General features: G+C 39.6%; 1 protein-coding gene across 4 annotated transcripts in view; it reads left to right on the top strand.

Moving 5' to 3' along the window:
* NPAS3 (neuronal PAS domain protein 3) overlaps positions 1 to 18928 on the top strand; it is a 947754-nt gene that overhangs the window by 470120 nt on the left and 458706 nt on the right. For 3 of the 4 annotated variants that reach the window (XM_066277694.1, XM_066277691.1, XM_066277692.1), the window contains one exon: positions 13051 to 13133. In XM_066277694.1, coding sequence (XP_066133791.1) covers positions 13051 to 13133 — 83 coding nt within the window. The remainder of the gene's footprint in view (positions 1 to 13050; positions 13134 to 18928) is intronic. The other variant, XM_066277693.1, reaches the window with a different exon arrangement.

Here is an 18928-nt window from a genome sequence, read left to right on the forward strand (position 1 = left end):
TCAAACCCACAACCTTGGTGTATGGGATAAGTCTCTAACCAACTGAGCTACCTGGCCAGGGATGTTACTTAGTTTCTAACTCTGTCTACACCACAGCCTCTGTGGGTCCCCAGGAGGCAGATGGCAATGGTGCTGCCAGATCTTGATTTGCTGATATAGCAAGACCTAGTTCCCATTCAGTTAACATTGCTCAGTGAATGTGCTTTGTTTATATGAAGTCAGAAGGAAGGTGGTGGGTTACTTTCCAGTGGTGGTAGCTGTGTACGTTTACCTAATCAAGTTATGTCTGAGGCATTCAGCATCTTAAAATGCATGCCAATTACTACTAGAAGTGAATCCTTCAAAAGAAAATTCAGTGGGCAGTTGCTGAAACTTAGTGAATTGCTGGTTCTCTGCCCAAGTATGTGTGAAAGGTTTGCACTGGTTTGAGACCTGATTGCTGTTGGCTTGCAGGACTTGGGGAAACACTGTAGATTTGACATCAGGCCATAGGAAAGGCAGAAACGAGGGATACCATACAGAACAACAAAATCCCTAATATTTTAGGAAATAATGTTTAAATAGTCCTAATATTTGGGCCAAAATATCCTAATATTTATATTAAACTTGGGATAAAGATAATGACTTAGAAAAGTCTTCTTAAGCCCAGCTGCTGCTTTTTTCTTTTTCTTTTCTTTTCTTTTTTTTTTTTTGAGAGGGGGCAGGAAGAAAGAGAGAAAAAGAGAGAGAGAGAGAGAGAGAGAGAGAGAGAAACATTAAGTTGCCCCTGTGTGTGTCCTGACCAGAGAATCGAACCAGCAACATGTGCACTCCGGGATGATAGCAGTACTCCAGAGTTCTCCGGCCAGGGCTTAACTTTTATTGATTTTTTTTTTTTTTTTTTTGAGAGAGAGAGGGAAGCATTTGTTGTTCCACTGAGTTGTGCACTCATTGGTTGCTTCCCGTTTGTGCCCTAACTGGGGATCGAACCCACACCTTGTTATTTTGGGATGATGCTCTTAACTGAGCTAACTGGCCAGGGCCTCTGCTTTTCATAACTAGAAGGAAAGAGCTGCTGTGCTGAGCAGCTCCCTGGGCCTGGCACTGTGCTCCAGAGTGTGTGTTTATTCACGAACATATACTGTACACCTCTGTGTTATGGGCACTGTTATAACTGACAGGGTTTCCACAGCGCACAAAGCAATTTCTCCCGCTTCTGAAGGTATTGTGCTCGTGGGGGAGAGAGACGATATATGAATAAGCTGTGGAAGAAAAATCAAAGCCGGCAGGGAATGTCACATGTCCTCACAACAGTTCCATGAGATGTTAACCCTTTGGACAGAATGAGAAATTGAGGCCCATCAAGCCTAATTATTCCAGGACCACCCAGCTAATTAGAGATAAATGGAAGATTTAAAACTTGGTTGTTCTGACTCTAGAACCCAAATCCCTTTCTCTGTTTGTAACTGCCTTCCAACAGTGAGCCTCCTCACACTGAATCTCCCTGCAAGCGAAGGGCAAGCAGTGCCTTGAGAGGGAGTCCTGTGTCCTACAGTAAGGAACCTGAGTCACAATCATCTTCTTCCTAACTCTGAGGTGGTATGACAGTCCATTTGTCATGTTGCACAGTGCCAAGCTGGGTGCTGTGATGTACACACACACTTCAGGGGCTTTGATGCAAGCAGCAGTGCCCAAGCTGTGAAGAGCCTGAATTGTCAAGTTAGTGTTTTCAGACAGAGCCTACACCTTGGTCCTCCTAAGTATAAGCAGAAACTGTCAAAATGTAGTATTAAGCACCATGATGCTATATTCATAGGGAACCCATCCCGAAAGCACCTGTAGGAGTGTGGCATTTCACTGCTGTTGCATCTTAAGGAAAAGCAAGTTGGAGTGGGCAAGATGATGAAGCTGGGCCCTGCACCTGCAGCAGTGTTAGTGTGCATTTGTCCTTGCCTTCACATCTCACCAGTGGATCCCAGGGTCCTGGCTGCTGGAGTTCACTGTGTGAGCTCTCTCTCCAGTCCCAGTTCTAATAGAACCGTATCCTGAGGTTTTCCCTGCCTCCACGCTCTCTGCCCTCATCCTAGACTTGAGAGTTGATATTTGCACAATGATTGAATTTTACTCATTTGATCTCTCATTTTGGGGTGGGGGAGGGAGCACAAAGATGACCACGACGCAGTCTGCTGAGGGAGGCAGTCAGTGTGAGAGGAGGTTTTGTGGGCCCAGAGACACAGAGCACAGATGCTGGCCGAGCCTGGACACGCGTCTGCTGGGAAGGTGCTCTGTGTCCTGAGCCTGGACACGCGTCTGCTGTGGGAAGGTGCTCTGTGTCCTGAGCCTGGACACGCGTCTGCTGTGGGAAGGCGCTCTGTGTCCTGAGCCTGGGTGGTCTGCAGCTACAGTTTTGAGCTCCTTCTCTTGTGTTATTGTCTTCAGAGACTCTGATCTCTGGAGAGTTAGTATGGTGTCATTTCATGTTTATATTCTCTGACACAGTGCCCAGGACAGAGTAGAGACTCAGCAAATATTTTTTCATGGATGCTTTTAGCTTTCTTCTACAGACATTAAAAAAAAAAAAAAGCATCTAGAAATGGAATTGGGAGCCTGGCTTACCACTCTAGCACCTAGGTCAATGAGGCTAATATCTTTTATATGTTCACTAAATTTTGGATGCATAAATATAATACCATAGTCTGAGATAGTTGTGCTTGGAAGCTCATCTGAGTGACTTTTCAAGCAGGTGCTGTTATAAGCAGAGCATGGTATTTTTTGGGCCAATACCCCACTGCTTCATAAAACTGTTTATGTTGACTTTTTTTTTTGCCAGAAAGAAAATCAATAAACACTGCCAAGCATTTATGTGGCCCAAAAGGAAGTGAGCATGGAAGGGAGGAAGAGAGAGAGAGAGAGAGAATGAGTATAACTGAATATATGAATGGATGAACAGGAAAGGAAGAGGGCGGAGGCAATAAACCTCTTTCTCCCACAGAAACATGTGCTGCTTCTGCACACCCAACTTTCTCAGCTCTGTGTATCAGTGGCCCAGGAAAGCTCAGAGATGGATGGAGCATTAGACTGGAAGTAATAAGGTTGTGGCTGACTTACTTCAGTATTTGTAGCAGATGTTACAAATGTCATAACATGAAGCTTTGGAATCATACTTGGAAAAAAAAAATCAAGATAACAGATGTGGACCTCCTCCTTTTCCTAGGGAGTGCTGCGTGGCTCCCTGCTGGTTCAGTGCCAAGCTCCTGCTCCTTCCCACTAGGTGGAGTCATGCCAGGAACTGTCCATGTGCCGTGGGGCCACAGGCTGAGAGCAGGGAGGCAGCACTCAACTAAAAGGCTTTTAAGACAGTTTACAAAATGAACGTATAAGAACCCCTTTTTTTGGGGCGGGGGCAAAGTGAGGAAACATAGCAAATCTAACCCCCATTAAAAATTTAAACTTTGCGCCTGACCAGGCGGTAGCGCAGTGGATGGAGCATCGGACTGGGATGCGGAGGACCCAGGTTGAAAACCCCGAGGTCGCCAGCTTGAGCACAAGCTCATCTGGTTTGAGCAAGGCTCACCAGCTTGAGCCCAAGGTCGCTGGCTTCAGCAAGGGGTCAGTCACTTGATCTGCTGTAGCCCCCTGGTCAAGGCACAAATGAGAAAGCTATCAATGAGAAACTAAGGTGCTGAAACTACAAGCTGATGCTTCTCATTTCTCTCCCTTCTGTCTGTCGGTCCCTATCTGTCCCTCTCTCTGTCTCTCTCTGTCACACACACACAAAAAAATTAAACTTTGCAAAATATTTTCAGCATATTAATGGGGAGGTCATTTCTACCAATAAAAGGTCAATTATTAATCTTTGCAAATTTAGTGCTCATTCAAATCCCAAATTTGATGTGTTCTCTCTCTTTGACTCTTTGAGAGCTAAGGTCAAAGAGCACTTAGTGTCTCCTTATGAACTGTGCACGTAATTCGTGAGAACATGCGGTATTCCTATCTAACATACACAGGGCAGATGGAGAGGAAAGTGATTCCTGGAAGAAGATTATAATAAGAACAACAATGACAGTAACATAACAAGAGAAGAAGCCCAAAACTCTAGCCACAAACCGTCCAGGCTCAAGACACAGAGCACCTTCCCACAGCAGACGTGTATCCAGGCTTGGGCTGGGCCAGCATCTGTGCTGCATGTCTCTGGGCCCACGGAACCTCCTCTCACACTGACTGCCTCCCTCAGCAGACTGCGTCACGGTCATCTTTGTGTTCCCTGTACCCAGCCGAGTGCCCGCCACATAGTATGGCTCAGTATAATTGTTGCTGTAGCCCTGAAACCAGAATTAATTAGTTTATGTCTTCTTGCTGAGTTCATGTTAGATAAAAATCAAGACTGCCACTCGAAGATTCTCCTATTCTACATTCTTCATCCTAAAGTCACTTTATAACTGCCTCACTCTAAAAATTCCCCCTGATTGAGTAGGGTACAATTCATCATACCCCATAACTCTGCTGGAATTCAAAAACAGAAATTAATTAGGCTCAATCATTTTAACCTTTCATTTACTTTGTTAAAAAGAGGAAATACTCATTCTCTCCACTGTAGAAAATAAACGAAAGTTATTCTAAACCATGCGTCCTAAAGCAATCCCTGTAGTATCTACATAGTTACTAGTGAGCCAAGGAACTCATTGGGAAGAGAATTGGAGTTGTTGGACTTCAGTCCTTTGAAGGTCCCCTTTTTCAAATAAATTGTTATTTTGAAATTATTAAGAAATTAAAATTAAGATGATTAATACCTAACATTTTTAGAAAGTCCTCTTTGGATTTGTAACTGTTACTTTGAAGTTCTCAGGAAAGTACACATGCCCTGGTCTGGTCTGTCAGGCAGTCCGTGGCACGCCCACCCCCAGCCAACCCCGCCTCTCCTGAGGATCCCTCAGGTACCCCACCAGCCAGCTTCCCGCTCAGCTGTGGGGCAGGCCTGCATTTTCCTGTGTTTTCTTTTTTTTTTTTTAATAAATTTTTATTAATGTTAATGGGATGACATTAATAATTCAGGGTACATATATTCAAAGAAAACATGTCTAGGTTATCTTGTCATTAAATTATGTTGCATACCCCTCACCCAGAGTCAGATTGTCCTCCGTCACCTTCTATCTAGTTTTCTCTGTGCCCCTCCCCCTCCCCCTAACTCTCTTCCTCCTTCCCTCCTACATCCTCCCTCCCCCCACCCCTGGTAACCACCGCTCTCTTGTCCATGTCTCTTAGTCTCGTTTTTATGTTCCACAAATGCATGGAATCATGTAGTTCTTGTTTTTTTCTGATTTACTTATTTCACTCCGTATAATGTTATCAAGATCCCACCATTTTGCTGTAAATGATCTGATGTCATCATTTCTTATGGCTGAGTAGTATTCCATAGTGTATATGTGCCACATCTTCTTTATCCAGTCTTCTATTGAAGGGCTTTTTGGTTGTTTCCATGTCTTGGCCACTGTGAACAGTGCTGCAATGAACATGGGGCTACATGTGTCTTCACGTATCAATGTTTCTGAGGTTTTGGGGTATATACCCAGTAGAGGGATTGCTGGGTCATAAGGTAGTTCTATTTGCAGTTTTTTGAGGAACCACCATACTTTCCTCCATAGTGGTTGTACTACTTTACATTCCCACCAACAGTGTATGAGGGTTCCTTTTTCTCCACAGCCTTTGCTATTACCCGTTTTGTTGATAATAGCTAATCTAAAAAGTTTTTGCTCAGCAAGAGAAACTGATATCAAAATAAACAGACAGCCAACTAAATGGGAACTGATATTTTCAAACAACAGCTCAGATAAGGGCCTAATATCCAAAATTTACAAAGAACTCATAAAACTGAACAACAAACAAACAAACAATCCAATAAAAAAATGGGAAGAGTTTCCTGTGTTTTTATCATCAGAGATGTTGACTGTTAAAACTTCATCATTCCCTCAGGTGCTGTCACACCAAACTGCAGCTTCACCTGCTACATTACAAACGTCATTGTCAAGGAAAACTTTGGGTTTTCTCATGAAGATGTTAATCATCCTGTATATTGCCCATATGAGGGACATATAATAGTTTCTATAGGAACTATCAAATTGTCAGAGAGGGGATATTTTCTTTTTTTTTTTTTTTTTTTTTTTAATAAATTTTTATTAATGGTAATGGGATGACATTAATAAATCAGGGTACATATATTCAAAGAAAACATGTCTAGGTTATTTTGTCATCAAATTATGTTGCAAACCGAGAGGGGATATTTTCCTGTTTGCCAACTACAGATGAAGAAATAATCTACGTTGGTAGCTAGAAACTCTTTCTTCATTGGCACAGTGAGTTTTTAAAATGAAAACTTTGTGGCCCTGGACAGTTTGCTCAGTGGATAGAGTGTTGGCCCAGCATATGAATGTCCTGTGTTCGATTCCTGGTCAGGGCACATGAGAGAAGTGAATATCTGCTTCTCTTCTGTCTCTCTCTCTCTTCTCTCTCTCTTTCCCTCTTGCAGCCAGGGGCTTGAATGGTTTGAGCATGGACCCCAGATGTTGAGGATAGCTCAGTTGGTCTATGCATCAGCCTCAGGTGCTAAAATTAGCTCGGTATATTCAAGCATCAGCTTCAGATGGGGGTTTCTGGGTGTATCCCATTCAAGGTGCATGAGAGGTCTGTCTTACTGTCTCCCCTCATCTTACTTAAGAAATAATAAAAATTTAAAATTGTAATAAAATAGAAACTTTGTATTAAAAAGAAGTCCCTGTAACTTGTTGCTGACCATATACAAGAAAACATTTTTAGCACTACTGCAGTAATACTTGGGTGCTATTTCTCTAGTAGAAGACTGCCATTTTCATGTAGAAAATAATAGAAAGTTTTCAGAAACCATATGAATGAATACTATTTAGTTCTTCAAAAGATAAGTGCATGATAAACACACCCTTGACTAAACAAATCTTTCAAATGTTGTATGTCTTCCTCTTAATTCTTACTAGTTGAAGCCACAGAGATGTGCTTTGTTGAGCAAAGCATCATGGTTTATTTTCTCCAAATTCAGCAATTCATTTGTAAATATTAATACTCTCACAGTCACACCATCCCTAATACTTTCCCCTAATGTATTCAATTCACACTTACATTGTGGAAGAAATTTAAATATGCATTGCATCAAAGAATTTTTGAATTGGCATAAGAATTCTTAGAGTTGAATTATTTTATTGGATTAAATATCTCTTTTTGTCTACATTGGTAACATAATGTGTTAATGGGTTCTGGAATATGAATTATGAGGATCTTTTTTTATTTTTAAATTTCTAAATATGAATTTTAAAATCAACTCAAAGTGTACTACTGCTGACACAGGGGTTTACTTTTTTGTGTTTATTGTTAATCCGGGATTCAAATGCCTGATAAGCAAAGTTCATCCCCATTTCTCTCCTCTGGTCATCAGTTACTCGCTATTTTAAATGCAAAAATACTAACCCTGCTGAAAGTACATGGAAAAAGTATTGTAATCTTTTGCCCTCAGATATTCACATAATGTCCTGAGTGGTGACCACGTGTTGTGCTTACAACCACAGTGTCACAGGGTCGCATTAGAGTGCTGCTGTGTGGCAGAAGCTGGTCCCAGCGCTGTGCTTCCCAGTGCCTCATCCCATCCCAACCCGAGCTGTCCCCAAAACCTAAGGCATGCACAGACAGTGCAAAGAAGCTTAGCTTTGAAAACGCCAATGATGACTTGGAGCAATAATCAGAGGTGTGAGGACACATTTCAGAATGAAGATTTTGGGCCCACAGAAAATGAAAACATAAATTTTATTTTCGAGGGAAACACACACACACACACACACACACACACACACACACACACACCCTTTATAAACTTCTAAGGCTCCTGGGAAGACCCTCCCTCACTTCTTTTCCCTACAGTGAGGGCGGCTAATTGAGATTCTTCAAGGAAAAGTCCTTTCTTTCCTTCAGTAGCCATGGGAAGACTCATTAAGCATTCTAGCCTCCACTCTTTCCCAGTCCCTGGCTTTGCTAGCCCAAGTGCTGAAACCTTGGGACTGATGTCCCAGATGCCCTTAAGCATGCTGCCTTTCCCCCAAGCTTCGTGTGGGAAGAGCACCTTGCCCCTGGCTGACAGATTCAGAGGGTAGCTATCCTGGCATGAAGCTTGCCTTCTCACTAGGTGGATATGCTTGAAGTACTACCTGCAGAACTGATAGGGGAACTCAAGGGTCAGAAATTTGGCTTTAGTAATAGTTGCTTTTAGTTATAATCAGTAGGAAATAATGTAAGGGCTAGGAAATAGTTAATTGGTATATTTGCTCTCTAGTTTCTCTTAATGGCTGCCTGGCCTTCCCCTTTGAAATGTGGCAAGAAGTTTATCTTTGCAGGAGGCCTGGGAAGCATCCCAGGAAGCATCCTGGAAGAGCCCAGCCCTGGGCAACACTGGGGAGGAACCTGAAGGAGAAAGGAGACAGTTCAGTTATCTCAAGAACAGAACACTTCTCTACCCTCTCGTCTCAGTGACTAACTGCATGGACTTTGCCCCTTGAACATTACTAGCAGCCTCTGACCCCTGTAAAAGAGGCCTCAAACAGGATATTAAGGCAGTTCTTTGGACCTGAAGTCCGCTGCCTTTTCAGATCACTGGCTGTCTGAATAAAATGCTTTTAAAGATTCAATCCCTGTCTCTGCTTATTGGATGTGCAAGTGGCAGGCAGCACGAACCAAATATTCCAGTTGGAACTTTAGGGTGACTTTTTACCAAAGCTGACATATCGCTCCTCATGGTGGCAGGAGGTTGTGGGGGCCAATGAGAAACGTCTCTAAAATGGTCTTCTTTGTCTGCCAATGACTGCTTTTTTCTAATCAAACAATCAACTGGAAATCTTCACAGTGTCCTACTCATCTTCACTTTTAAATATCTTTTTCAAATGATCCTTAAAATAATGAGCCCCTTTCTCTCTCCTGTCCAGATTGCCTTCCCACTGTGTACTGTGCAGGTGAGGAGCTGGGCAGCTCCACTTTCTCTGGACATGGGGGTGGGGAGGGCTAGGAAGGAAAAGGGCAATGCAGGACCCAAGTCCAGTAGGGCTCCTGACTTTTCCCCCTTTCATTTTCTGTGTGTCCACTGAGCTGTCTGGTTTCTGTTTTGTAATGGGTTCTTCTGTGGCAAGCTGACCTTTCGGTTGAATAGGTCAAACTCCCACTGAGTGGTAATCCTCAGCCTTCCTGGTGTTTGTACCTCCCCGAAGGTGACAAGCACGGGTTAGGAATATGACCGAGGGGGTTAGGAATATGACTGAGGGTGTGGGATGTATTTCTCAAAAGAGGGATTGTCTTTTACTTCACTGAATTCTCAAAGACTGCCTTACAAGGTTATGCCGAAGATTCTAGATGAGAACATTTTTGCCGATATTGTTGAGAGACAAAACTAATTGTTTACATACATGGCTCAGATTATGGCTTCCTTTTGTGGCTTCTACTTTTTTCATGAGCCTTTCCCAATGTAGAGTCCTAATGATTCCTCGTATCATTTTAGATTTCTGAGGTACTCAGAGTTTCTTTATTTGATTTTTAAGAGTCCTGCTCCCTATATATATCTCTTCTGTTTAAAATCTTTTAAAACTCTGGATGTTTTCTTTTTAACCATTACAAAACATAATATAATAGTTTTGTGGTATTTGTTGATAATTATATGCTGGGACTAGGTTTGTTTTAAGTTGCTTACAATGGCTTGATTTTTTTTCGTTTAAAAGAAAGCTGTTTGTATAAGCTTTCAACTTCTAAAACTCTCCCATCTTACTCTCAGTGAGTAGGGATATAGTTTTCACACATAAGCAATTACATGTTCCATTTATTTAGCAATGCACTGTGTATCTTCTTTTTGGTTAATTTAGTTGGTATTCTTTAAATTTCAAAAAATAGTATATTTTAATTAGACAAACAAATAAGTGAAATGTATCATTAAATCAGCTGGAACAGTGACCTATTCAGCAGTAATAAATGTGCATATTGTAGACTACCAAATGGTTTTAGAATGGTCAATTTCCAAAATCTAAAGACCTGTGAGCACTTCATAAGCAATGTGTTACTTTTCTGAGGATAATGGATGTATCAAGGAAAATGCCTCCCTAGTTTTTGTTTATTTATTAATGATACTGTATAAACACAATGAGATTAACTTGAGAAATGAAATAACTGTATTTACACTGCTTCTGACTTAGATTATTGTCTGAATCTCAAAATGCTAAATGCAATAGGATAAAAGGTACAAAGTAAGAAGTATATTTTAAACATCTATTCAGTTACCAGTAATGCTAGAGTCAGAGCTGGTCTTCTCCCAGTGACATAATGGCCTCCTGTTTAACATATTTATGTTGGTTGTAAAATTAGGAACTGTCATTACAACCCCACATCACCTGTGTAAGTGCAAAACATATAAATCAGGAGAAATTCCACTGCCATAAAAATGCTATGGAAGAGAATAGCGTTACACCACCGACAAGATAGCTGTGTATTGAGCTAGCATGTACTGAGATGCACACTCAGATTTCTGGAAGATTTGAAGGACAAAAAGGAATAACTATACGAGTACAACTCATGGATGTAGGGCCTGGTGAAGATATTTAGGGTCCTCGGGTTGACTAAGTTTTCTTGAATAAAATCCCTAAGTATTTCTGTATTTGCAGTGTTTACTTAGAGGAGAGTCTGAGTCCTAGTGGAGAAAGAGTAGGGAAAGAGAGGCCGTAAGTGGCCAGTCTGGGATAACCCCTGGAGCACCCTCCTGAAGTCTGCTGTGCTTCTAGAAGTCGGTTGCACTCCGCCTGACGTTACTAGAACATGCCTCTTGGATCTTCTAGTGAATAAACACACTCCTTACATCGCCTGTTATGTTTTAGGGTCTTCTATAGCTGGTGACTGTTGCTCCCCTGAACCCCTCTTGATCCAGTTCTTTGTAGAAAAGTCCCTGTTCTCTAAAGTTAGTCCATTTTTTGTGTGTGAGGTGCAGTGGTTTGTTTTGAACTTTGTAATTGGAAGTCCTGAAATGCCCCCGAATTATGAACTGTTAATATGGAGGTTTCTGAATCCCAATTACTGCCTGAAAAACAGAGTAGACACTTTTGAAGTTTTTCAACTCCCCCCTCTCCTTCTTACCCCCCTCCAACAATCTTTAAAAAAAAAGGCTGCAGATTTTATTCATGTGGGATCATTCACACCAAGCTACCATAATGTGCAATTAACACTCTAGAAACTGAAAACAGTATTCAGCAAGACAGCTGCATTATCAAAAATGCCAAAGGAGTTTTGAAGGGAGTAATGTGCATGTTAGAATAGAAAATTAATCAGAAACACACATATTTTCTCTCTCTCTCTCTCTCTCTCTCTCTCTCTCTCACACACACACACACACACACATACACACACTGAGTAGTACCATCTTAAGTATATCTGAATATTAAAAATTTTTAAATCTTGTGTCTGTGCTTATAAAAAAGAGATTATTCTTAGGATAAAAACCAGATTTTTCTGTTTTAATATTATTAGTTGTGTGTTTTCCTTCTGAACCAAATGAGGAAGTTGAAATAGGGATCTCTTCGATCCCTGCCAGCTGGAATATTCTTTGCTAATAATCACTCTTCAATTATATTTTATAAACTTTGCCATTGAAATAAAATGCCTCTTTTTTTCCTTCTTGCCAATAATAATGACATGGAGCACTCAGGCAGTTTTCAAAGTGCCCAGACCCCGTGGGCACTCACTGGCTGTGGCAGGGTGACTGCCCTCGGGCACAGCACAGTAATCACAGTACATTTATGTTATAATCCCTATTACGCGAAGGGTCCAACCAACGGACTTAGTAACTAAAATGAAGCAGAATTATCCCAGTAGCATTTTGCTGAAATTTTCTTGTCAACTAGCTGGAAGTGTTTTTTAGAAGAAAGTAGAGGCTTTTTATTTTCTCTTCAATTCCTAGTGTCTAGGATTGAGGGTGCAGAGGTTTGTAATAAAATTTTCAAGAAAGTGGGATGACATGGGGAATTTACATGTTGGAAATATGAAAAAGATCTGAATAATTTTTTTCATAAATTACTGAAAGCCCAACAGATTTTTATGTTTGAAAACTTAGAAAAGGCGGTGGGTGGATATACTCAGAACTGAATTAAAATCAGATTGTGACCCCATACAGAAAAGCATGACTAGAGAAGACCCCCATTGTGGCTCGCACAAACCTCCTTCATTAAGCTCACCTTGTTATGGAGCAGGGCTCCCTGAGTGCAGGAGCTGCAGACAGCACAGTGTGCCAGCACGAGCAGGACTCGCCCTGCAGGGTGCCTGGGAGCAGAGCACGGGAGGATCCTATGGAAACAGTTCCTGACCCGCTAAGGGGCAGCCTGGGCGACATCACCTGGGCTTCTGAGCAGTCCTATAGGAACACCCACATGTGAGTGCTCAGTAAAATAAAAAAAAAAGAAAAGAAAACAGCCATCATGAGACACGTAACACCAGTGTCAACAGCATTTAGTGAGAATCTCTTCTTCAGTATGTTGTGCATATCAAATTGTGATAAAGTTGTTGCATTAGAACATTAATAAATCCTGTTTCCTTTTTTTTTTTTTTTTTAGCTTACAGAATATGAAAAGTTTAGATTTTTCTCTGGGAGGAAAAGGCAGTATGTATATGCTTTAAAAGTACCTAAATTTAAAAAATAAGTTACTCATTTATTTTAAAGGAATGTGAACACTCATGGTTTTGTGCCAGTATAGGAAAAACAGTCCAAAATGAAAAATTTTCTGAAACGTCTGGGTGTTGTTTGCTATTGTTTGATTTGAAAATTCAACCTAGTTTCTCAGGCACCTCAGAACCAAATGAACACTGGTTGTGCTCCTTTGAGGTTTGTTTATATAGTAACTAGCTAGTGATGCAATTAAAGAGGAATTGAGCTGAAGGTGTGAATGAGAGCTCCAACTTAATTTTTTTCTTTCTTTTCTTCTCTTCTGTTTCTTTTTCATTTTTCCTTTCTTTCTTTCTTTCTTTTTTTTTTTCTCTAAGTTATAGGTGCACAACGAAGGAGAAGCCCCAGTGCACTGGCCATTGAAGTATTTGAAGCACATTTGGGAAGTCACATTTTGCAGGTACCTTTATAAGAAAGAGAAGCTTGTTTATATTTTACTAAGAAATGTCCATATGTTTAGTCTTTTATTAATTTTTTAAATTTCAGCTATGTATATGGCTGTTGTTATTTTATCTTGGAATTCTGAAATTCTTATGAATCCATTCTTTTTCTTTTTAGAAAGCCATCTCTTGAGAGACTATTAATGAGAAAGGGAGGTGAAGTATTATTTGTAATGTTTGAGGTGAATTGCACTGTTCGGTTGATGCTCAATGTATAGTAGCTGGCTGTTCCCAGAATGGTGGTGTGTGTGCTGCGTTTGTAAGTGAATATCCATGTGTGTCTTTGGACTATATATTGCTTTAGAAAGAGCAAAAGTTTGTGAAAGTAATGTCACATTTTTATGTGTTGCCAAATTTTAGTTGTTCTTTGCTTGAGTTTGCATTTGTTAGTGCTTTCTATCTTAATGTTTGTCTCTCCCCCAAATTACAGACTTTCTCAGGATGAAATGTTAAAGTATATTTTAAGTAAAAGGAGACAAATAATAATTTAATTTGGCCTGTGAACTTCATGACACATAAATGACTAGGATAGACCTGCAAGTACTTGTCCAAGAGCAGTTTTGTGCCAAACGCGGCCTCTCACTCAGAACTGTTTGCCTGAGCCTTTGCTGTGAGTTCCACATATCCACGGATGATCTTGCTACCTGTGTCTGCTTCTGGGGTATATGTTGGCATATCCAAAGCGTTCTTTAACTGTGGAAGATACATTTTGCACCTGGAATTAGAGAAGAACACATGTTAGGAATATTTAGGCAGTTTGTTTGAAAAAATTATTATGGTCTTTTTCTTCTCTCTCTCTCTCTCTCTCTCTCTCTCTCTCTCTCTCTCTCTTTGTTAAGAAAAATAAAGATAAACTCCAGATTCCTGTTCACTGAGTTAAAAAAAAATGATTTCTGTGATAATTTTGTTTTTTAGATAGCCAAAAGTAGTACTGAATTTAGCATATCACTCTTGAAAGCACACACTCTAGGGAGAACTCATCATCAGATTCTCCATGGTCAGATCCCAGTGGCTCTTCAAAGCGGTTCCTTGGCCAGTAGCATTAGCATCTCCCAAGATGTTGGTTCAGAGGACACATGCCCGGGCCTCTCTCTGTACCTCCCAAATTAGAATCTGCAGGGAGAAGTCCGATAATCTTTGATTTGTAACAACCTTTGGAGAAAATTTGATGTTTGATAAGATCTGAGATATCACAGTTTACATTTGCAAATTTAAGGCCCTAAAAAGACTTCTCGTGTTTATTTTTATTTATTCTGATGTTTCTAAGTTCTCCACTAATATCTTTGAAGATCTCATGTAATGGATGTTTCTTAAAATACACCTTGGGGGATACTATTCTATTATGCATTTAAAATTTTGAATTGCCTTTGCAGATTAGTTACAAGGCTCTAGAAAGGGTTTTGTTTTCTAGAGCTTCAAATTTTTATTTTCCTCTTTTCTATACCCTCTTTGTTTAGAATCTCCTTTCGTGTGTTTGCGTGTATATATATATATATACACATCATATTTTTTGCTCTATAAGATGCACCTGACCATTAGACACACCTAGGGTTTTAAGAAGGAAAATAAGAAAAAAATATTATGAACCAAATGGTGTGTTAAAATATTTAATAAAATACCATATTTTTTCACTCCATAAGACGCATGGGTATTTTCCCCTCCATGTTTGGGGGGAAAAATGCATCTTATGAAGCAAAAAATACGGTACCTTCTAATGTGATTCAGGATGACTACTATTTATACTCTGAAGCAATCAGTATACTGACTTAGTCAATGGAACAAATGGTTAAAGATTTGCCCCAGATTACTATCCTCTGAATTCTTTCCAGTAATCTTGAATCCAAAGTCCTCAAGAGATGGGGTAACTTAGGAGCCACAAGAATTTTTAACTAATTTAAAACAAAACTTATGAGTTGAACTGAACATAGGGTAAATGTGTATGCAAATGCCAGTTTGACATTAAGCCTCATTGAGAGAGTAGTAGATCTAGAACAAGGCTGCTGAGCTGTTCTGCAGTTTTGGTTGGTCACACCTGACGTAGACAACAACCCATTTTACGGGGAACATAGACAGCTGGATGTTACTTGGAATGAAATAACTAGACTGGTGCGTGAACTAGAAATCATGTTACATGAGGCGTGGCAAAGGGCGTGGTGTAGTTTAGTTTGGGAAACACTTGTCTTAAAAGGGGCCTTATTGTCCTTTATATTTGAAGGTCTCATGCAAAAAGGGAAATAGATATATTCTGTGTGGCTTCAGAGTATTGAAAAGATAAAAAGGTGAAAACTGAAGAGAAAAAAAATCATCTTCATTAAAGTAAAAACTTCCAAATAGGCTGTCTACATTGGAATATGTTCATAGCCTTTGAATTGAAGGAGAAGTATAGGTCACAGGGATGCTTTCACAGCAGTGAGGCGTCCGCACATGGTTGCACTGATAACCTTGGGATTCTCAAAGAAACTAGAGCTTCTTATATTTGATTCTGACAACAGTGCCTATGGAGTAGAAGAGCTGCATGTACTCCTCTAAATGAAACATAGAAGTATGGGCAGGAAGGGTGTGGCAAGTGGTATTAACAAGAGCCTTCTCTAAGCTATCTAATTAGTTATCTTTCCTTCTCGCATGGGACCCCTTGAGCTCATAAACCCACATCTGTACGTACTTTATCAGCAATATCTCAGGGGTCTGCAAGGATAATATGGTTTCTATAGTTTCCTTCAGGAGGGTCCATGGTAGAATCAAGAGAAATGGAATGAATTCTTTCCTTCCTCTCTGTTATCCTTCTTCACTTGCAAATATCAGATAAAAACCTTTGTGGCCAACATGGTTTCTGTCCTCACATTTTATTATCATTACCAAAAATATATCGAATACTTGATAAGAACACAGAATTCACTGTAGCAGGTGCATGGCGACTGTCCTTAACTAGCTTGTAATCATTTGGGTAAAGAGGAGCCAGTGGACCTCATAAAGTGAGAGACATCACACTGGTCAAGTGTACTGTGGGGCTACAAAGGAGTGAGGCTTCAAGATTGCCACAAGCTGTTGGAAACCCGAATCTTAATTCTCTAGAATAAGGTCAAATCTAGATCTGAGACTAGGGCTGGGAATTACTAATCACTATATTAGATGAATGAGAGTTCACATTGCAGTGAGCTGCAGACCCATGGAAATGATGTGGAGCAATGAGAGAAGAGGGTTGAGGACTGGCAACCCCAGTGTATTTCGTCAGTTCAGATGCAAGTGGAGGATGAGGAAAGAGTAGACAGAAGGGTGACAGAAAACCACAGGATTTGACTTTGCTTAAGGAAGGTGCATTAAGAATGTCAAGGTAGTTAAAAGTAAATACTTTAGTAGGATAAATAATGAAGGGATGCCAAAGACTTTGCCCATTGAAACAGTTGTAGTGAGGGTTTAGGTACAGAAGACAAACCTAAAGACTGATAAAATGTACAAGAGTCTGGATATTTGGGGTAAAGGGTGGGTGGAAGACAAGGTAGTGTGAATGGGAAGTTTTTGTTTTCAATGTTGTTAGAGTACATGTCTCAGGTTCATGGGATCAAACATTATCAATTATATGCCCTTTAGCAATCAGCTTTTTAAAAATTAATATCTTATAATCGTGTATATTACAAAAGAACAAGTTTTCATTATTTTTAATGATTTTATACCTTTCCATACCACGGGTATATCATAATATTTTTTTTTTAAAGATATTTTTTTTTAATTTTTTTTTATTTATTTATTCATTTTAGAGAGGAGAGAGAGAGGGAGATAGAGAGACAAAGAGAGAGAAAGACAGAGGGGAGGAGCTGGAAGCATCAACTCCCATATGTGCCTTGACCAGGCAAGCCCAGGGTTTCAAACCGGCGACCTCAGCATTTCCAGGTCGACGCTTTATCCACTGCACCACCACAGGTCAGGCATATCATAATATTTTTAACCACTTTCCTACTTTTAAATATTTTGATTTTATGTATAAATTTTCATTTCTTTCTTTGTGTGTATGTTTAAAATTTTTTTTATTAAGTTCATTAGGGTAACATTGGTTAATCAGATCAGATAGGGCTTAATTATAAAATTGCATTTCTAATCCAAATACCTAGTGAGGGGTGTGTGTGTGTTTATGCATGTGTGTAGTGTGTTTGTAGGTAGGTGTGTTTTAATTAGAGCCTAATTCAGATTGATTTTAGCTTAATTTTATTGAATTTTTAGTATGTATGATATTCCATGTATTGTTAAGTTCTCTTCCTATATCATGAAACACTCAAATTAGGTATCTATGAGAATGGTGCTACAATTGTGCACATCTTAAAATTGAGTAAACTAAGACTTAGAAAATTTAAATAACCAACTCAAGCTTATATGGCTGGTTAAGTAATCCAATATTCAATTTGAATTATTATTACCAAAAATAGATCAAACACTTGGTAAGAACACAGAATTCACTGTAGGATTTGAATGTAGGATACTTTACACTAGATTATAATACCATGAATGATGGTGTTGTTTTCTAAAGACAATGGTAATAAAAGGAAAGGCTTTATATTTGGAGTGAACAGGATTAGGGTTTGATGGCCTCTGGAAGGTAAAAGAGAGGTCAGTTCTGAATACCAGGGTGGGGCTCAGGAAATGCCTGTGACTTCTCTATACCAGGTGCCAAGCTTTCCTACTACCTGTGCCCTCAGTGATGTTTTATGAGAGAACATATTAAGGAGCCCTTGGGATAGAGAGTTGGATGTAGGCATTGAAGATGGACTCCTTAATTTTTGGTACCTATTCTGTGGACTGCAATATGTTTTGCCACATATATCTTATTAGCTATATATTCTCTTGGGAGAATTTAGAAAGTTTACTGGGTCCTTTAATAACAATTTCCAAGATATTGTCCATGCAGTGCTAGGGCCACCATTCACGTCATTTACATGGAAACTTTACTACTGACCGTGAATCTTAGTGTAACCCTGGTGAACCTGTAGATGAATTCACAACAAAGGCATCTTAATCAGGAAAGTCTAAGGGTTCAACTGATGTCAGACCTGCAACTGTAGAACTGTGAAGTAAATGCACTGGGTGAGACTGAGTCAAAGTATTTTAGTTCACTTTCTTCTCCTTTGACTTTTATTAATCAGATGAGGAGCAGGGGGCACGGGGTCAAGATAAGCCATAGTGCTTTTTATGACAAGCTAAGTAAAGATTCAAGAACTTGAGGTCATTTTGTGGGATCTTTCCTAAATATAGTGCACATGACTAAACACGATTTGGTTCCTGATTTGAAAGCTCTCTTAAGGCATTATTGTTCCAAATTCATGATATCCTTAATATGAAAAAAAAAAAGAGTGGTATTTATTTTGACTTTCCCAATTTAGAGACCAGATAGAATACTCATATTTTACTTTCTAAAAGTTAATAAAAAAACAAAATGGTAACAAATATCTTTGTAACTCTTAAAATTAACTAGTAGACTGATTTTCCCTCAGGTGTAGATTTATGAATGGAGTGCTTCAATTATTTGTGTGCCCTTAGCAGAAGGGTTTAAGGTTTTGTTTTTTTTCATTCTGTAAATAATGCTTATATAATTGTATATAAAATTGCCATATCATTTTGCATGCTTCATAGTAATGACTTTACTCACCTCACAGGCATTAAAGCAAAGCAATCAAATCAAACCTTACATGTGGAAGAGCTTTAAAGTTAATATTTGTATTCTTGTGAGCATGTGATAGCTACAGATGGATATTGTATGTTATATAAC

This window comes from Saccopteryx bilineata, chromosome 4, assembly GCF_036850765.1.
Source record: "Saccopteryx bilineata isolate mSacBil1 chromosome 4, mSacBil1_pri_phased_curated, whole genome shotgun sequence".
NCBI lineage: Eukaryota > Metazoa > Chordata > Mammalia > Chiroptera > Emballonuridae > Saccopteryx > Saccopteryx bilineata.